This window comes from Xenopus tropicalis, chromosome 7 (genome assembly GCF_000004195.4).
Source record: "Xenopus tropicalis strain Nigerian chromosome 7, UCB_Xtro_10.0, whole genome shotgun sequence".
In the NCBI taxonomy this organism is placed as follows: domain Eukaryota; kingdom Metazoa; phylum Chordata; class Amphibia; order Anura; family Pipidae; genus Xenopus; species Xenopus tropicalis.
The window spans coordinates 29,020,974-29,041,011 of NC_030683.2; the positions used below are offsets into that span (position 1 = coordinate 29,020,974).

At 38.7% G+C, this 20,038-nt stretch overlaps 1 protein-coding gene across 1 annotated transcript in view; it reads left to right on the top strand.

Moving 5' to 3' along the window:
- Positions 1-125: 125 nt before the first annotated feature.
- The window catches only part of arl3 (ADP ribosylation factor like GTPase 3), a 33,140-nt gene continuing 13,227 nt past the window's right edge, over positions 126-20,038 (top strand). The window contains exons 1-5 of the mRNA XM_002938725.5: positions 126-222; positions 7,599-7,742; positions 10,589-10,705; positions 11,532-11,582; positions 11,775-11,960. Coding sequence (XP_002938771.2) covers positions 220-222; positions 7,599-7,742; positions 10,589-10,705; positions 11,532-11,582; positions 11,775-11,960 — 501 coding nt within the window. The 5' untranslated portion in view covers positions 126-219. The remainder of the gene's footprint in view (positions 223-7,598; positions 7,743-10,588; positions 10,706-11,531; positions 11,583-11,774; positions 11,961-20,038) is intronic.

Sequence of the window (20,038 nt, forward strand, 5' to 3'; positions counted from 1 at the left end):
CCAATCGAGTCCCATATCTGTGCCGCTCCCACTTTCTCTTCCCTTGGTGCTTTACAAGCGACTGCAAGTTTTCCGCATGCGCACACCGCCGCAAGGTGGTAGTTCAGGGCGAGGTTTGCCCTCAATGCGCAGCGTCTAGGGGCGTGGCTAAACGTACAACGCACGCCGCGTCGCTGGGTGACGTAGTTGCCCCTGGTAACCTGGAGAGTCGCTGAGAGGATGGTGAGTGGTGCTTTGAGGGGTTCTCGTATCTGGTATTTTAGGATGTTAAAATCCTTCAGGAGTTTGGGGAGGGAAAGAGGCAGCAGATAATGAAAACTAGCTTATTTATTGGTAAATAAAAAATGTGTAATAGGAGAATTCCTCAATGGGTATAGAAAGCTATGGTTGCCGGGACGCCATGATGCTAAAGAGGTAAAAAGGGAGGGGAGAGGGAGGACTGTCACCGTTCCGCTGCTCATCCATTGCTTTTCAGCTTAAATCGCACACACCGTAACCGGGACCGGGAACTATAACTACCAGAATCCCCTGATAGCCGGACATTGTAGTTCCAGGCCAATAGGAGAGTCACAGCTAGAGGCTCTCCGGCTCCAAGGGGTTAAGGAAAGAGATTAAATCGGCAAAGCTCCAGGCCTAATGCCAGGTCTATACCAAAGGGAATACAGATATTACCTTATCTTTTAATTCGAGCATAAAAATCTTTGGTCTCTTTTAGAGACTGCTCTTATCTATTTCTCCTGGGTCTCATTGATGTATTACATCCTGTACATCAGTAGAATAGTCCCCAGCAGCAATGCATGGATGTAGATAAGTAGAGATAACGTTATGTTTTATACAAGCAGTAGTATCTGGAGAGGAGGCAGACCCTGCAGTTGCTGCTAGTTTTGGAGGGCGCTCAAATGATCTCGCTGTGGGGCTCCGTTATGCTGCTGTTGACTATAAATCAATGTGGATCAAATTTTATTTGTAGTTTGTTGATCATTTTTTACATTACATGTTCCGCTGCTGGATTATATGCACATTTTGATGTCATAAAAATACGTTTTTTAAACCCTTGAGCAAACTAGGGGCTGTAATAATGACTTGAGGAGTTAAGGTGGCCATACATGTCAAGATCCGCTCTTGTCTCGATATCCCCCACCTACGGGTGGGGGATATTGGGTGAATTCAGGCTAATTCGGTTGGTTGTTTGGCCCTGGGGACAAACGATCGAATTAGAACGCTGGTAATAGGCGCAATTGGTTCGGGGACTGCATCAACGAGCCGTCGTAGTCCCCGATCCGACCAAATTTTTTAACCTGCCCGATTGATATCTGCCCCATTTCAGGCCAGATGTCGGTCGGGCAGGCCTGTTGTCCCCCTACATGGCCCGATAAGCAGCCGAATCAGTCTAAGGTCCCGATATCGGCAGCTACAAGGTGTATGGCCACCTTAAAGGCCTATAATGCTCTAGTTTGTACAGACCTGCCATACAGAATGATGTTGCCCAATTTTCCCTATTGAAGTCATTATTGGCATCTCTGTCCCCAAAATAGGAACTTGCAAGCAGATAAGTAATTATGATAACATTTATTTGTCAGTTGCACCGCTTATTCAAGAGTTTCATCCTAATATTCCATTCCTAATACGCTTCACCTGCAAAAACTTTTCTAATGGTTGACCACAATGCATTATGAGTGGTTCTGTTTCAGTAAGCATTGTTTCATGTGTGGTAAAAATAACTGTGAACATATGTATTCTTCTATATTAACAGACTAGGCAGAATGTATTTGTAGGGTAAGTTCTATTCATTTGATGGTGAAGCTATATGTAGATGTATACTGCCCTTTTAAAGGAACACTAACATCAAAAAATGAAGGCGTTTTAAAGTAATTGAAATATAATGTACTGTTGTCCTGTACTATTGAAACAGTTGAGTTTGCTTCAGAAACCCAACTATGGTTTATATAAATACACTGCTGTGTAGCCATGAGATGCAGCCATTAAACTGGGGAAAAAAGGAGAAAAGATACAGGTTACATAGCAGAAAACATATTAGCCCATGGCTACACAGCAGCTTGTTTAATATAAACTATAGTAGTGTTTCTGTAGCAAACACACACATTTTAACATTTCAGGGCAACAGTACATTATGTCCTGATTACTTTAAAACATTTTCATTTCATTTATTTTGGTGTTACTATTGTTACTTTATGTATTTAACTATTTTTGGCTGCAGTTCTCCAGTTTGGAATTTGGATTAAGATTTAAAGTCAGATTTAATACATAAAAACATAATATATAAATGTTTAACTTATTTAATACATAAAAATCATGATCTGTGTATTTCTATGGAAATTTTAGAAGCATATTTATCAAATTGTGAACTTTCACCGATTGATAAATACACTTCTTAAAAACCCATAGGAATGAATAGAACATGGGTGAGTTTTTGTGTGTATTAGACTTTAAACTCACATTTTGATAAATCAGTAACACTAGCAATGGGCCTCTTTGTTTAAATATATTTACAACTGTATGTTTCATAATGTATAACAATTATTATAAATCATTTTTGATATAGTGCTGATGTTAAACAACACTTTATAGTGGTTGTTGATCATTCACATTAGTTCCTGTCCTAGTGGTGTTTACAGTGTATATTTGTTTCAATTAAACTTGCATATACAGGTATTGGACCTGTTATTCAGAATGCTCAAGGCCTGGGGTTTTACAGATAAGGGATTGTTCTGTAATTTGGATCTCCATACCTTAAAGGAACAGTAACACCAAAAAATTAAAGAGCTTTAAAGTAATAAAAATATAATGCACTGTTGCCCTGCACTGGTAAAACTGGTGTGTTTGCTACAGTAACACTACTATAATTTATATAATAAGCTGCTGTGTAGCCACGGGGGCAGCCATTCAAGCTGGAAAAAAGGAGAAAAGGCACAGGTTACATAGCAGATAACAGATAAGTTCTGTAGAATACAATAGTGTTTTATCTGTTATCTGCTATGTGCCTGTGCCTTTTCTCCTTTGAATGGCTGCCTCCATGGCTACACAGCAGCTTATTTATATAAATTATTGTAGACTTTCTGAAGTAAACACACAACTTTTACCAGTGCAGGGCAGCAGCACATTATATTTTAGTTACTTTTATACACTTTCATTTTTTGGTGTTACTGTTCCTTTAAGTCTACTAAAAATCATTTAAACATTAAATAAACCCAATAGGATAGTTTTGCCTTCAATAAGGATTAGTTATATCATAGCTGGGATAAAGTACAAGGTTCCATGTTAATATTACAGAAAAATGAAATAATTTTTAAGACATTTAATTATTTGATTAAAATGGAGTTTATGGGAGATGGCCTTCCCGTAATTCAGAGCTTTCTGGATAATAGGTTTCCGGATAGCGGATCCCATAACTGTATTGCTTTTTAATCTTCTAACAAGCCTTTATTTTCCAGACGGGTAAATTCAATTTGGCTATCATGCATTCTCCCCACACATGCACTAAGCAGTATTTAGAGCCATCGCTTTCTTCTCTTGCAATAATTGAAATAAGCATTATTTTACAACAGTTGGAAACAGGTTTTTAAACTGAAGCCGTGGAGGCATTTTATCATAAAGAATAAAACCTTGTAATCTTGGCAACTTGCTTTTATTCATTACTGAACAGGCTGGTTTGTGTAGATCAATGCTGTTCACAACATATGGCTATGGAGCAGAGCAAGGAAATGCCTGATCTATCTGCTAAACCATCTCAAGTCCTTAATACCTTCTCTGGTCACGTGACCAGGATTCCATTTCCAGACAGAAAACACACTGTTGCTCCAGGCCTGGAGCCTAAAGCATTATTTCACACTCTTGGATAATTTCACATTTCATTCATGTACTGCACATCTCAACAAAATAAAAATATATATACAGTGGCTTGCCCTGTTACTTTAATTCATCTGAATATTATCTGGTATTTATATAGCACCAACATGCTATGCAGTGCTTTTCAAAGATTGTTTATTATTTGCACCAGTCCCTGCACCAGTGGAGCTTACAAAATTAAAGGGATGGTTAACTTCTAGTAGGTTAGAATGCCCTATTTCTAGCAACTTTGCAAGTTGTTTTCATTATTTATTTTTTAATACTTTTTGAATTATTTGCTTTCCTCTTCAAACGGGGGTCACTGACCCCAGCAGCAAAAACTATTGGTCTGTGAGGCTACAGTTTTACTGTTTTTGTTACTTTTTTATTATCTGTCTTTTTAGTTAGGCCCTTTTCTAGTCATATTACTGTCTCTCATTAAAATGACTGCCTGGTTGCTAATAAAAATAAGACCCTACGCATACCCCCTGAATAAACATGCTTGCCACCAACGACAGATTACTTTAATATGCACTGAAATAATGACGACACCGCAATATGATGTTCTTGATTTATTGTAACAAACTGTATAGCAACATTCATGCTTTTATTTTTGTTGTCTTGTTCGACTTTTGTAAAACAAATAAAATCTACCTTTAAAAAAAAAAATATAAGACCCTAGCAACCTGATAGCTGCTGAAATACCAAACTGGAGAAGTGCTGATTAAAAAGCTAAATAATTTAAAAAAAAGTACAAATGATAAAAAAATGAAATGCAAATTATTTCAATATAGAACTCTCTACATCATAGTAAAAGTTAATTTAAAGGTGAACTTCCCCTTTAATTTAATTACAAGCCAATTAACCTGCCTGTATGTTTTTGGAGTGTGAGAGAAATCCAGAGTACCTGGAGGAAAACCACAGCCACATTGAGAATGTATAAACCCATTGCAGATATTGAGCAAGCAGGAACTGAACTCAAGACCCGAGGAATATAATTACATTGAATATAGTGTGTGTGTAAATATGATAAGGACCTTGGGCTCTAATCCCCGCTGGCAGTAAGGTATAATCTCAGTAAAGCGCTGCTGAATATGTCACTGCTATAAAATATAGGATCATGGTAATAACAAATCCTAAACTGAAATAGTACCTAAGACTCACAGCGGCATTTCAGCAAATGCGCTCAAGTTGGTAGTTAAAACTGAAATTTACATCCACAAGTGCAGTAAGCAAATTTTCTTTTTGAGCGCAATTAGGATTTTTTTTCCACAATGCAGTGGTTTTTTCCAGAATTTCAGCTTCATTGCAGTTGCAAATGGGCAATTCTGTTGATGCAGTTCCACTGCACCTACTACAGTTGCATCCAGTTTGCCAAAGTGGACTCAACTGTGTGTGTGCGCCTCATCGCAAATGGGGCGCAGTTGTGCCGAATATTTTCTTGCCTTGTTTGGCTTTATTTCCAATTTTAGGTGTGCAAATGACATATGTCCTATTCTTTTGGTGCAACTGCTCTTTGGCGATTGTTGCCGGGCACTGTGGGAACCCAAGAGCTACCACCTGGTCAGAAGAAGGCGGTAGCTTCAGGGTTCCCCTGTGTCAATAAGTACAGCAGCACCTGATTCAGAAATGAAGTCAGGAACGCAACCATACGAAGCTGCAAAGAGCGCATTTTGACACAAGTACCTTTTATTAAAGTGGTTTTACGCTTAACTGACTGCAGAGAAAAGTGCAAGTTGCTCACCGGGCTTGTGGTTGTAAATGAGCTCTGAAATCAGTAAGGCAAATGTGCTGACATTACGGCATATTTTGGCCTGCAAAAACTAGTGTCTCTGTTGACGTGCCAGTAGTAACCATATAAAAACCTTGGTCCTTGGCTTATAGTGGGTTCCAGTTTATTTTAAAGGAAGGGGGTCTAAATATATTTTGTGTGCAGCATAATCAGTTTATTCTAAGCTTTGGAAATATATTGAGTTAATGTATGTAAAAAGCCCAGTAGGCAAATAAAAAAGCTCTTTTAACTACTCCGACTTTTATATACATGAAGCAAAATAGAAATGGGCTTTCTAGCATGAAACTGTAAACAGCCCTTCTAATACTGTCCTCTGTAATATAGTGTAAATATATGTGTGGGGCATGTGTGTGTATATAAGTTTAGTAGTACTGGTACCCAGACCAGGTTGGTATGTTGCATGTGTTGAGTATATGCTAGTACTGGTACCCAGACCAGGTTGGTATGGGGCATGTGTTGAGTATATGAAATATAAAAATAAGCACTAGTCCCACTGTAGGTCGGAGTAGCTGATCATGTAGAAGAATGCTGCAAGTGTGAAGTGTAGGGAGAATATGTGGAAGATGTAATATAGGTACCTTGTCAGTGTGGGATGATCCTTGCTATTAAATGTGACAGCTGGAATGTTTAGATGAAAGGGGGAAGAGTTATTTCAGAATATTTCATATAGGTATATAATCTGAATCCTTCATCCTTGTAAAACATGCCTATGAATGACACAAACCAATCTTACTGAAAAGTGTCACTTAGGAAAAAAAATGCTACTTGTGTCAGTAAAATTCCCCCCCAGACGCAAGCTAGGTTCTCTATCCTTCTAAATCCATCAATCTAAATCCATCCTATAAGCAGCACTTCGCTTCAAATAAAAATACCCTTATTTGAAATTGGGCTTTAATTGAGCAGTAGGAACAAGGCTTCTTTATATAAGTAGATTCATATAAAATTTAGTGCACAGAGAGATGCTGTATAAATTCCAACACAGAATAGCTTTAGTCTCTGTGATCATCACAATTGTGCAGCCCTTATTTCTAGTGACTTCAGGTAAAAGTGCGCATATTAGCTCTGGGCAACTTTTAACCTGTAGTTGTGAATTTGCCCTCGCTCTTTTTATGGGGGGTTTGGGGTCACCCAGCGCTCAAGAAAGGTTTAAAAGTGAACTGAGAACTTGATTGCTTCTAATACTTGGAATGTTGGCCTTTTCATTGGTTTGATGAGTCACAGTATATATGATGATATATTAGTGTTATGGTGAATGTTCTGTAGAATCAGCTTGGGAAATCGAATTTAAACACAACAGAGCTTTTTATGGTAGCACTTTTTGTGTGAAGTTCATACAGTTTGTCTCAGCTTTATTTATTAGCAACCAGCTGAACAAGAATCTATGCGTACGACTTATCACTATGTTTGCGCAAGCCATACTGATGACTTGTTGAATGGATGGGTGTTACTACTCAGTGCAGCCCAACAGCAGCGTTGAGCACTAAAAACCTTTTAAAATTAAATATGTTTAACCGCTCAAAGCAGTTTAGTTTCATAATAGTCCTAGCTGATTTCAAAAGATGCAGACTTTAGATATAAGATGTGGTTGTGCCAGCTGGGCTTTTATCTCACCAAATTACAGCCTAGGGTTAACTAAATATGCATGCAGCACATATTCAGTTAAGTTTGCTGGTAATCTGACTTGGATATTGGGAGTCTAAAACTGCTAATAAGCAAGTAACTGCAAAAATCTAATTTTTTTTTGTATTGTGCTTAGAGGACATTTTATATAATTTTTAAATTTTGGTTTGCATCCCCTTTAATACAGAACTATTTCGAAGAAACACTGCTTCTTTGGTTCTAGCTCGTGGCCCTAAAAATATAAAATGTTTTAATATAAGGCACCGTTTCTCTTTCTACTCTAAATAAATGTATTAACTGATATCTGCATACTGATGTTGTGCCTCATTTGTCGTTTCAGGGTTTGCTGTCTATTTTGCGTAAACTGAAAAGTGCCCCAGACCAGGAGGTAAGAATTCTGCTCCTGGGACTGGACAATGCCGGCAAAACCACACTGCTCAAACAGCTTGCGTCCGAGGATATCAGCCACATCACACCTACACAGGTGAGCAGTATCCTGCTGTTCCACATAACAGCCCCTTCTTTATAAACACAAACAAGAAACAATGCGCATACTTTGCTAGAATATTCCATTCCCTGTTTTCTTATATTAACACCTACCTGGTGAGTTAATAGCTGTTCTACTTGTATGTTCAGCAGATTAATTATGCATTCAATTTTTGGGCAAGATAATTACAATGAACACAAGTAGACTAAAAGTTTACCAGAGCATTGATTCCATAATAGAACCCAAGCAGAAAGAATTACTACTCTATTTTCATAAGGAATCCAAGTGCCTTGCTGAACCGAATCCAAACCCTTAAAATCACTTGACTTTTGGTCACATGATTGCAAATTAGGTTTTAGATTTGGCTAAATCCTTCATGAAAGATTCAGGATTTGGCCAAATCTTTTAGAAAACTGAAATATTTTCCACATGCTCAGCTCCCCTCCATTTCCTTCCCCTAATGTCATATGAAAATTAGGCTTTACATTTAGTTGAATCCTTCTTAAAGGAGAAGGAAAGTAATTTTGGCATTTTACTGCCAATAGATTTGCCACATTGGTGCCACCTACAACAATATTTATTTATTCTGCAGAAACCATTACCAAACAGCTTTAGAAGCGCAGATCACACATTCCTAAGAGGGGGGGGGTGGTGGTTCTTAGCATTCTTGTGGGAGGGGGTGCAAGAGAGGGGAGGGGGAGCAGGAGAAGAGAGAGAGAGGAGAGAACTGTGCAGACTCTGGCCCAGGGAATTAAGGATGTTTCTGAGAGAGCAAGTCAGACACTGGAACATCATGTTTACAAAAAAAGAGACAAGAAATCCTGTATTTCCTTTGATAGAGGACAGCATTACTGTAAGTGCTTATGGCTGTATTTACATAGACCTTTCTGATAAAGCTTACTTAGTTTTTACCTTTCCTTCTCCTTTAAAAGATTCACCAGAATCCCCAAATAGTGGATTCAGTGCATTCCTACTTCTTGGGCCACTGTGCAAACTTGTTGAAAGGGCAACATAAGGCAACAACTTTCATTCAAATTTTAATTTTTTTGCTGGTGTATATGTATAGTTATTATTAGTTATTAATTATAAAAAAAAGCTATGTTGTTCTGTGTACAAATTCTTTCTTGCTGTTTACATGCATTCTGTTACCTAGCAACCAGGGAAACCCCACGACATCCTGAGGTTGCCTTCTCCAGGGATACCTGCATTGCAGTTATAGAGTTATTTGTGCTCCTTGTGCATATATAACATTTCCATTGCTCTGGAAAACCCTCCCAGGTTGCTCTTGTGCTTTGGAATAATTCTTAGGTCTGTACACTAAAGCAAGCTAAGATGAAACTGCAGATTGGATCACAGCAAACACAGGTTATAGAGTTTAAGAAAAAATGGATAATCTGAACAACTTTTCCATTAAACTGTACAAACTGTTCTTAGGTAATGGAAAACAAACCCCATGCAGGTCAGCCACACCTGCGAGACACTGATTGAGATAAGTCTCAGGATCATATACTGTAGATATTATTCTAGGTATAAATGCTAACTACAGTATACAGTATATGTGCGTGTAACTATTTATGTGTATCATATACAGCAATTCTGTTTCTGTGTCACTGTCACAGTCTAAAAATTGCAGAAACTGTTTCAATAGAATTAATGTAAGACCACTGTTTGTTATTAATTAATGTAAAGCACCACATAATATGTTGCCACAATATAAATATCCAGTGATACAACATTTGCTCCAAGTGCAAAGTCAGAAGTTGATTAGCTGTTTTATATGATTTGAAAAAAGCTCTGCACCATATCCTGCATTTTCACCCCAAACAATGGCAGTGTTTAATGGTACCCCAAGCAGAGATATGCTTAGAGGTAGTGGACACTGGCACTCCAAGCACACCATAGGTACTGACAGCACAACTACAATATATAGAGAACAGTGGATACTGACACCACAAACGCATGAAATGTTTACTGACACACTAAGCTCATTATATACAGCAAAGGGCAGTGGAAAGTTCTGATATTGTTCTGCTCTTAACTTTTTTTTTTATAACCCTTTTCCTGGCAGTCAGTTTGTGGATTCTGGTACTTATATTGCCAGACAGTGTTTGAACAAAAACTGTATATCATTTTTTTTTTTTTTTTTTTGTAGAACAACCTAAGATTTCAAAATATTCTATAATTTTTATGTAGCTCTACTTCTGTAACAAGATATAGGTTTCTAAAGGTCTAAAAAATATAAAATCATATTTTCCTTAATATAAAGACATATATCTGAAACATAATCTATTTTTTGTTCATGAAAATACAACTGAATTGAAAAGTCCCATGTCTCCTGAATGTGCCAGTACCAAATATGGATAGGTTTTTTGAGATTTCTGACTTGTATAGGTCAAAAGCTCGCTCAGTACCAATTTTCCAAAGCACTGCTCCAGAATTCTGCATTCTTTAGATTTCAAGGCCAAAAATTCCAGTAACGTTAGATTTATCATTGGAAACCACATCTTTTTGGTAAAAAATTAGATTCTGTTGAATCCAAAATGGGTAAACATTTCTTTTTACTCCAAAATACTGCAAAGTTTTGCTAGTTAGTGTATTTAACCGCTTTTCTGAAAATGCCTAAAAATGTTTCAGTTTGCTGCAATCATCTTGCATCATTTCTTACATACAAAGATAAATCAAACCAAATATGAATGCCTGAGGTCTACTGAACAGTTTGATGCCAAATATTCCAGTAGATCCTGTACTTGTATTGCATGTTCCTGTTTCAGAAGAAAAGAGCATTTAAGGGTAAAAGTGATGCCTGCAAACACCCTTGGGTAACTTTATTGTTTGTGTTTTAGGGTTTTAATATCAAGAGTGTACAGTCCCAAGGTTTCAAGCTCAATGTATGGGACATTGGAGGACAGAGAAAAATCAGGCCGTACTGGAGGAACTATTTTGAAAACACTGATGTTCTTGTAAGTAATTTTATTTTTTGTATGTGAAAGTATGTAGCTATGGGTTTGTTTGTTTTTTAGCAAGCAAGGCAATGCAGGTTAATGAAACATGCAAAACAAAGATAACATCTAAGTGAAGCTAGAGTCTCTCAGAACCTTTGTTTGCTGCAAAAGTATACCATGTATACAACTTTTAATTTTGCATGCTATCAGAAATAAAAGATTTGGTCTTTTTCATGCAAGTACACCTTTCTAAAAGTATTCCACAAATAATGGTTGATTGCCAATTCTCTAAACTGTTATAATTTAACACAGTAGTTGATATGTTTCTTACCAGCAGCCAGTAATGTGTCTAGTATACTGCAGGCCCTGGTGCAAAGTTTGCACCATCCCTTGTACTGCCCCTTTCCCTTACTCTGGTGTATCTTCTTGCAGTATTGCTGCTGCACCAGTGACCTTGTGGCTGGTTGCATGTGGGGTGGTGGGCCTTTGAGTATGTCCTCCTTCTGCCCCTCAATATTTACGCCACTAGCAGCAGCTCTAGCACCCACTTAGCATGCACTGTAACTTAAAACTTCTTCAGCAACTAATTTATCAAATTGTAATAATTGTTTTCTCCATCTGTAACAGACTTAAATAGAAAGAGTTCATTTTAGAAGGAAGTACAAAATTAAAAATAGCAGCTGAGAAAAACTCATTTGTTATGTACTATTTAAAAAGACATGTGTGGAATGATATCTCTGCCTTTTTCTTTGAACCTTCTATATGCTTAATATTCGTATTGCAATGTGATCAGACTGGCAGGATATCTTTATTGAACTGTAATTTTTTATTGATTTATTTTTAGATCTATGTGATTGATAGTGCTGACAGAAAGCGATTTGAAGAAACTGGTCAGGTTAGTAAAATTTTGTCCTAAAAGACATAGGAGTAGGGGAAGTTGCAAGCTTCTGCAATATATTTACTTATTGGTGCTGCAAGATTACATGGTGTCCCTATTCTCTACACTGTTAGTAGCAGCCTAATTAAAAATAAATAAATAAATAATAAACTGCTTGTAATTATCTTTATTTTGCTCTTTGTATTTAAGGAACTTGCAGAACTTCTGGACGAGGAGAAGTTAAGTGGGGTCCCAGTGCTGATCTTTGCAAATAAACAAGATTTATTGACTGCTGCACCAGCTTCTGAAATTGCTGAAGGCCTAAATCTGCACACAATCCGGGACAGAGTTTGGCAAATTCAGTCATGTTCCGCCCTCACAGGAGAGGGTGTACAAGTAAGTTACCCAAGGTTTAGAGAGATGGTGTACATTGCCAGTTTTTTGACCAGTAAAGTACATTTTAGCAGAAATGTCATTGTTTAACCCCATATTGTTCAATTCACATTCCACTCCTGTGACAGATTTTGTTTTAGCTATGCATTCTAATAGATATAAGGCAATGCTTCCCAAACTATGAGACTGGCCCCCTGGTGGTCTTGGAGCAGTGGCAGATGGTCTCTGCCTGTAGGCCTCTTGGGTTGAACTTGTGGTGGGATTCCTGTTTGCTCTGCTAGAGGCATCATCTTAAAGGTCAGTTAGGATGAGGTTTGGGATGATTTAAATATCTAACACGGCAATAGGTGCGTCTTGGTGGTTTCTTTTTTTTTTTCGTAGGCTTGTTACTTTATATCCTTCTGATATCCTTTCAGACAGTGAAGATTGGAAGTTACTTAATTTCCTGAGGTCTGTCTGGTTTGTCAACTTACTGTAATAATTTGTTTTAGGTTGTAGAATTTTATATTTTAGGTGCATGTATTTCTCTTTGTGTAAATATTTTCATCCCACCACTCGTATTTCTATTAAAGTATAGATCATGTATTATCCTGGGAAGGGGGATTTTTGGGCTTGTACAGATAAAGAAAGGCCCTGGGCCATCGTTAAATTGTTTCTGTATTGTCGGTGGTGTGGTAAAGAGAATATATATCTTGATTTATTTTTCTAATGAACTAGCAATAGTGACCTAATTAAAGAAGTGATGAGGCAAAATGCCTTCTGATCAATAAGTCAAAGTCATGAGAAGGTATTTAACAATGACCTGTGCCACTCGGCTATATTGTTTCTGTTATTAGTGACCTATATTTCTAGTGATTAACTTTTTCAGGAGGCGTCTAAATACAGTCATATGGTGAGTAGCAACAGATGCTGACCAACTGATTAATAGGAGCTTATGTATGCAGCCCTTGCACAGCTAATAATTTTTATGGCAATCATTGGTTTTGAATTATTGGAGACACCATGGCAGCCCTACGTAAACTGCTGAGTCTCCAGAAGGAGACCAAAGATATGAATTAAAATATACATTTGTTTTCTTTTAAAAAATGGTTTCAGAATTCTTTAACCTGTATATCCATGGCATTTCCCTCATAGCCTAAACATATGTGAAACAGAAAGTAAAAAAAAAATTACCTCCATTTAGGGGAATGTCTAATACTTCAGGGGAATTTTGAAGGCAGAAAAAACAAATGTGCCCTGCATTTACCATTTGGGCCAAGACAATGAGATCACAGCTCAGTGAGGAGGGGGGAAATTGAGTGTGGTAAGCATGGAGTAAGGTGAACTCCAAAGACATAAGGGATGCATATGCTCCCCCAAAAAACAGAAGCTATAAGGGGATTTTACAAAGGCCAGGACATACTGGGTAATGGGGAGAAACTGGTGTATTAACATTGCAATATTCAAATTACTTGAGCTGCACCTTAACAGGGCCAAAAACGTTGAGAATTTTCATTCTCACAAATACCTTCTCGTGTTCCTTGATCTGCTTAGTACCAAATCCTTTAATTTGGCAGTATATGAATGCTGTGATGCTAATGAAGTATCCATGTATACAAAGTAATAAACAGCACTGCCCCAGCAGTAATGGTGGCCATACACATTTATGTACATAATATTTACATATTATGATCTTTCCTGCGACCACTGGTCATTTGTAGACTACACTAACGATCAGAGCTGAATAGTCAGATATGCAGGTAGAAAGAAAATAATTCTACCCCTATCTGATGATTCCGTACTAAACATTTGCCGTTGCTCGGGCACCTTTAAAATTTTCCAACCGGCCTGATCAACAAGACAACCAATATCCAAGGCCTTTGCTGATATCTGTTGCCTCCTCTCCCGCCACGCACTGAACCAAAGCTTTTGTATGATATTGGTGCTTGTATGGCCTCCTTAAGTAAAAAAAATCATGGTTGGCCTCTAAATCCAGGTACTCAATGGGAAACTCGCACACTGCATGGAAGAAAATTTGACAGCACCCTAAATCAAACAGAAAAAAAGCCTCTTTTGTCTCTAGGTGTGTTTTAACAGAGTCTTGTCTGGAGTTTAGTAGCCATGAAAAAGTACCTGCTACAAGTAGCTCTGTGTGTCTTCACCCTAAAGTGTGACTGAAGTTTATTAGAGCACAGGTCACATGGTTGTGGCACCCTGGGAAGAAATGAAGAATGTGCCTAGCCCCATGTGAAATTTCAAAATTAAATATAAATAAAAAAATCTGTGTTTTTGAAAAACGTATTTCAATGCAGGATTCTGCTTGAGAAGCTCTGTTAACTTATGATACCTTAAAATGGTGGATATGGCTTATCAACCCAGGCCTGAAAATAATCAGGTTATCCACACGTGATCTGCACAGGCCTACATTTCTGTCTTGTCAGCTGGCTGATAAGCCTTTAGTCTAATCCATTGGATAGGTACATTTTTGCCATCAACAAGTGTGGCTTAATTGTACGCATATGTTTGGCTATTTTGTGATGTAGGGGATGAAAATTGAAACCGGGATTTCTCCAGAGCCTCTGTTAGCATACCTTTCATTACACCAGCAGGTATATATATATTTTTGTTTCTGCAAAACACTCATGGGTAGTAGGTTGTAAAGATGTGTCAGGCTGCATTTGCACAAGAAGTTGACTACTGAAATAAAGACACCACCAGCTGACACTGGCCAAGCTTTATTACTATTTTAGTATTAATTGTCAGGTGCATATGACCTCCAGGAGTAAGTGCAGAAGAGAGATTGTCATCCCAATACCCAACTTGTATCTTTAACTGTCCTGTTACTAGCACACACTGCTTTAAACCACACAGCCCTAGCTTGGGAACCTTTCCCCTGCACTCAGTGGGTAAATGTGTGTATTTACAGTATATAAAACCAGCCAAATATAAAAAGCTAAAATAGTGAGCTGAGGTACCCACTGCTCACTACATCAACCCCTACTGCTACTACCATCAACCCCTTCCCATATTATTATCATGAATGTTCAGTCTTTGACATTCCCTCTTTTTGAACTCTATTTTCTAGTATCTGTTAGAGCTAGAGGGTCCCAGCCTTACCATCCTCACCCATCCTTTTTACTGAGCCTTAGCCACACAAACATGGGCTGTTACTGGGTTTCTGGCAGTTGTAGTTCAGGAGCGGCTGCAGGGCCTACATTTGTGGTAGCTCTGGACTGGGTGGAGCCATCTCTACAAAACCTCATAGATTTTGTGCTCTTTATTTCATCTGCTAAATGGCAAGATGCTTCTGCTGGGGCTGTTAGGAATGCTGGGCCACTGAGCTGAATTTTAATCCCATTAGAAGAGCAACAGCGAATTATATTAGGTTCCGGCTGTGTGATATTTCTCATGTATTTTATTCTGTAAGTGATTTATTTGCCTTGCTGCTTGTTCTGTCTGTGACTGCCCTCCTCATGCTCACAGCTGCCTCCTTCATATGTTCTTGCTGAATCCATCTTTCCCTTATTGCCGGTGGCACTGTCTCACCTTCCATTCTCTTCCTAACAGCTCAAATCTTTCTTTCAGGTTATCTAAGGGAAGCCTGTCACAGCCAGATCCCTTTTATCCATCCCTATCTAAGAATAATCCTAATTGACAGGCAGAAAAGTAACTCTTTCACTTCCAGTTCCTCCCCCACAATGCTATCACTGACTGGTTGCTATGGGTTGCTTTTGTAGTTTAGTTGTCATGCACTGCAAGCAACACTAGGAGGAAGCAGAGAGGTCTTTTTGAAGAATAACTTCCTTTTTTTTGTAGCTTCCAGCATGCTGTGTGTCCTTTCATGTTCTCTGCTCTGTGGACATTTAACGCTGCTGGCTTTATTGCAGGACCAGCAACTCTTCCATTACATGACCATGGCTGATGTAAAATATAATGCGAGAGTGCTATTTTGGGTACAGTGCACTTGCAGAAAGCCGACTTATACAATAGCTTTATAGCATACTGTGAGCTCAAAGATGGTAAAAAAGCAAAACAAAATGAAATAAGTTGACTAATCTACCTAAAAAATAATATTTGTAACATACTGCAGTGCTTTGATATTGTAAAAGGATGCTGGGAATTCAGCAGCATCTTGTGGTGGTGGGTGGGGGTAATGTTTTCATTTTCCATGACTGGTTTGTACTATTCTTGCCATTATCTTTATTGCATTTATAATGTAACAGCCTTTGCGCTGGCTATGTTGTATAGTTGGTGCTGCTCTCCATGTTAATTGCCCAGTATGGTGCAGGCAGCAGGTACAGATCTTGTCTGGCACTGGGTCAGTGTTTTAGTTGCCTAGAACTTATTTGAATTTCTATGAGACTAAATTCTCGTAGGATTTAAACTGCACTACACTGGAGCACTGAAAGCTCACAGGCTGCCATGTGTACTTACATTGTACATCTTAAAGGGATAGTTCATATTTAAGATTTAGTATGTTACAGAATTACCAAAAATAAGCAAATATTTAATTATTTTCTTTTTCATTATTTATTTTCGTTTTAATTATGCGTATCGTTCTTCTCTCTTTCCAACTTTTAAATAGGGGTCACTGATCCTGGCAGCCAAAAAACCTATTGCTCTGTGAGGATGCAATTGCTTATTTTTCTATTCAGGTCCCCTCCTATAAATATTCAAACAACACCCTGGTTGCTACAGTAATTTGAACCCTAGTAACCAGATAATTGCTGAAATTCCAAGCTGGAGAGTTTGCTGAATAAAAGTGAAATAATGAAAGACAAACACTAACAAAGAAATAACATTTGCTGCTGTACTACTGAGAATGGGTAACTAACAGAGACTGTATATACGGAATGTGCTGCAAACTCCAGTGCTGCATGGCTTGAGTCATCTCTCAGTATATACTATGTATAATTTTACACTGCTTTGGTGGCATTGCCAGATATATCAACAAAATATTTGGCACCGGTTACATGGCTATGCTGCTAGATTTTGTGCCGTAACACAGACCTCTTTCTGAAATGACTGTTAATCTTTATACCAGGTTAGTGTAACTATGTGGCTCAGCCATTGATTCTTCTCGCCTCATGATCACAAAGGCCCAAGGAGTATCTATATGTGCACTATATTTCCTGTTCTGTATCAAAATCTATTGGTATATACACAATATACAGAGGAGGAAATAATTATTTGACCCCTCACTGATTTTGTAAGTTTGTCCAATGACAAAGAAATGAAAAGTCTCAGAACAGTATCATTTCAATGGTAGGTTTATTTTAACAGGGCAGATAGCACATCAAAAGGAAAATCGAAAAAATAACTTTAAATAAAAGATAGCAACTGATTTGCATTTCATTGAGTGAAATAAGTTTTTGAACCCCTACCAACCATTAAGAGTTCTGGCTCCCACAGAGTGGTTAGACACTTCTACTCAATTAGTCAACCTCATTAAGGACACCTGTCTTAACTAGTCACCTGTATAAAAGACACCTGTCCACAGAATCAATCAATCAATCAAGCAGACTCCAAACTCTCCAACATGGAAAAGACCAAAGAGCTGTCCAAGGATGTCAGAGACAAAATTGTAGACCTGCACAAGGCTGGAATGGGCTACAAAACCATTAGCAAGAAGCTGGGAGAGAAGGTGACAACTGTGCGATTTGCGATTGTTCGAAAATGGAAGGAGCACAAAATGACCATCAATCGACCTCTCTCTGGGGCTCCACGCAAGATCTCACCTCGTGGGGTGTCAATGATTCTGAGAAAGGTGAAAAAGCATCCTAGAACTACACGGGAGGAGTTAGTTAATGACCTCAAATTAGCAGGGACCACAGTCACCAAGAAAACCATTGGAAACACATTACACCGCAATGGATTAAAATCCTGCAGGGCTCGCATGGTCCCCCTGCTCAAGAAGGCACATGTGCAGGCCCGTCTGAAGTTTGCCAATGAACACCTGAATGATTCTGTGAGTGACTGGGAGAAGGTACTGTGGTCTGATGAGACCAAAATAGAGCTCTTTGGCATTAACTCTACTCGCTGTGTTTGGAGGAAGAAAAATGCTGCCTATGACCCCCAAAACACCGTCCCCACCGTCAAGCATGGGGGTGGAAACATTTTGCTTTGGGGGTGTTTTTCTGCTAAGGGCACAGGACAACTTATTCGCATTAACGGGAAAATGGACAGAGCCATGTATCGTGAAATCCTGAACGACAACCTCCTTCCCTCTGCCAGGAAACTGAAAATGGGTCGTGGATGGGTGTTCCAGCACGACAATGACCCAAAACATACAGCAAAGGCAACAAAGGAGTGGCTCAAGAAGAACACATTAAGGTCATGGAGTGGCCTAGTCAGTCTCCGGACCTTAATCCAATAGAAAACCTATGGAGGGAGCTCAAGCTCAGAGTTGCACAGAGACAGCCTCGAAACCTTAGGGATTTAGAGATGATCTGCAAAGAGGAGTGGACCAACATTCCTCCTAAAATGTGCGCAAACTTGGTCATCAATTACAAGAAACGTTTGACCTCTGTGCTTGCAAACAAGGGTTTTTCCACTAAGTATTAAGACTTTTTTTGTTAGAGGGTTCAAAAACTTATTTCACTCAATGAAATGCAAATCAGTTGCTATCTTTTATTTAAAGTTATTTTTTCGATTTTCCTTTTGATGTGCTATCTGCCACTGTTAAAATAAACCTACCATTGAAATGATACTGTTCTGAGACTTTTCATTTCTTTGTCATTGGACAAACTTACAAAATCAGTGAGAGGGTCAAATAATTATTTCCTCCACTGTATATATTGAGTCAGAGTGAGATTTTTAATTCAGCAGCATAATTTACTCCCTTAGGTCAGGATGTTCTATCTGTAACTGTCAAGGTGTAGGGAGCTATAGTTTAGAAATAGTTGGAGGACCACAGCATGGATATCCCTGTCTAGAACATTTACTTGTAAAGCAGTTAATGGCACTTTATTGGCTAGGGCAGTGTATTAAGATATTAATATAGCACCCCCTGCAAATTATGTTTCTGTGAATTTAAAGGGATGTTATGCTGACTCACATTAAAAACAAAGTATTTAATCTCACATTTCTTATAGGGTAAAGCAAAGCTTGTCCCCATGTTTAATAGGGTCTTTGTTCGAAAGTTGACATTATGTTATTTTGATGGCCCTAGTTACCTAGCAATCAGGCAGTGGTTTCAATAAGAGACTGGAAGATAAACAGGAGATGGCCTGACTAGAAAGATAAGCCCTAAGGGTGAAGACACACAGAGCTACTAGTAGCAGCTACTTGTCGTGGCTACTAAAACAAACAGTGCTGATCATTTACTGATAATTGTCTCTACGTGTGTTTTAGCAGAGGCAATTCCCAGTATTGTATATGGCAGGGTATTTTCTGGCGTTTAATCTCCCCCGTGTGCCAGAGCCCTAGTCGCCCGCGATTAACTCCCTGTTCGCGGGCGACTAATCTCCCCGAGTTGCATACCCCTGCCATCCCACCGGCGAACATGTAAGATTTCGCGCAAATCGCCGAAAAAGACTCGCGACCCCGCCGCGTCTGCCATCCCGCCAGCGACTTACATGTTCGCCGGTGGGATGGCAGGGGTAGGCAACTCGGGGAGATTAGTCGCCCGCGAACAGGGAGTTAATCGCGGGCGACTAATCTCCCCCGTGTGCCAGAGCCCTTAGTTGTGATGACAAGTAGCTGCTACTAAGTAGCTTTGTGTGTCTTCAACCTAAAAAATAGCAATAACAATAGAAATGTTGCTGCCTCACAGAGCAATAATTTTTTGGCTGCCAGGGTCACTGAACTCCCCATTGAAAGCTGGAAAGGAGGAAGAATAATCTCAAATTTGAAAAGTTGCTAAGAATAGGGCATTTATAGCATATCAAAACTTAATGTAATGGTGAACGTCACCTTAAGTAAAATATATTTTCCCAGAGACAATATTTTCCTTTGTCCATCAGCTGCCATCTCTCCCACACTGTGCCGCTAATATTAACAGACAGTGAGAGAGTAAGAGGATTGCACTGGAATTGCTGACACAATCCTTTTGCTGCTGGGACTAGGATATTGCATTACTATATGAATATGTGTAGAACAAG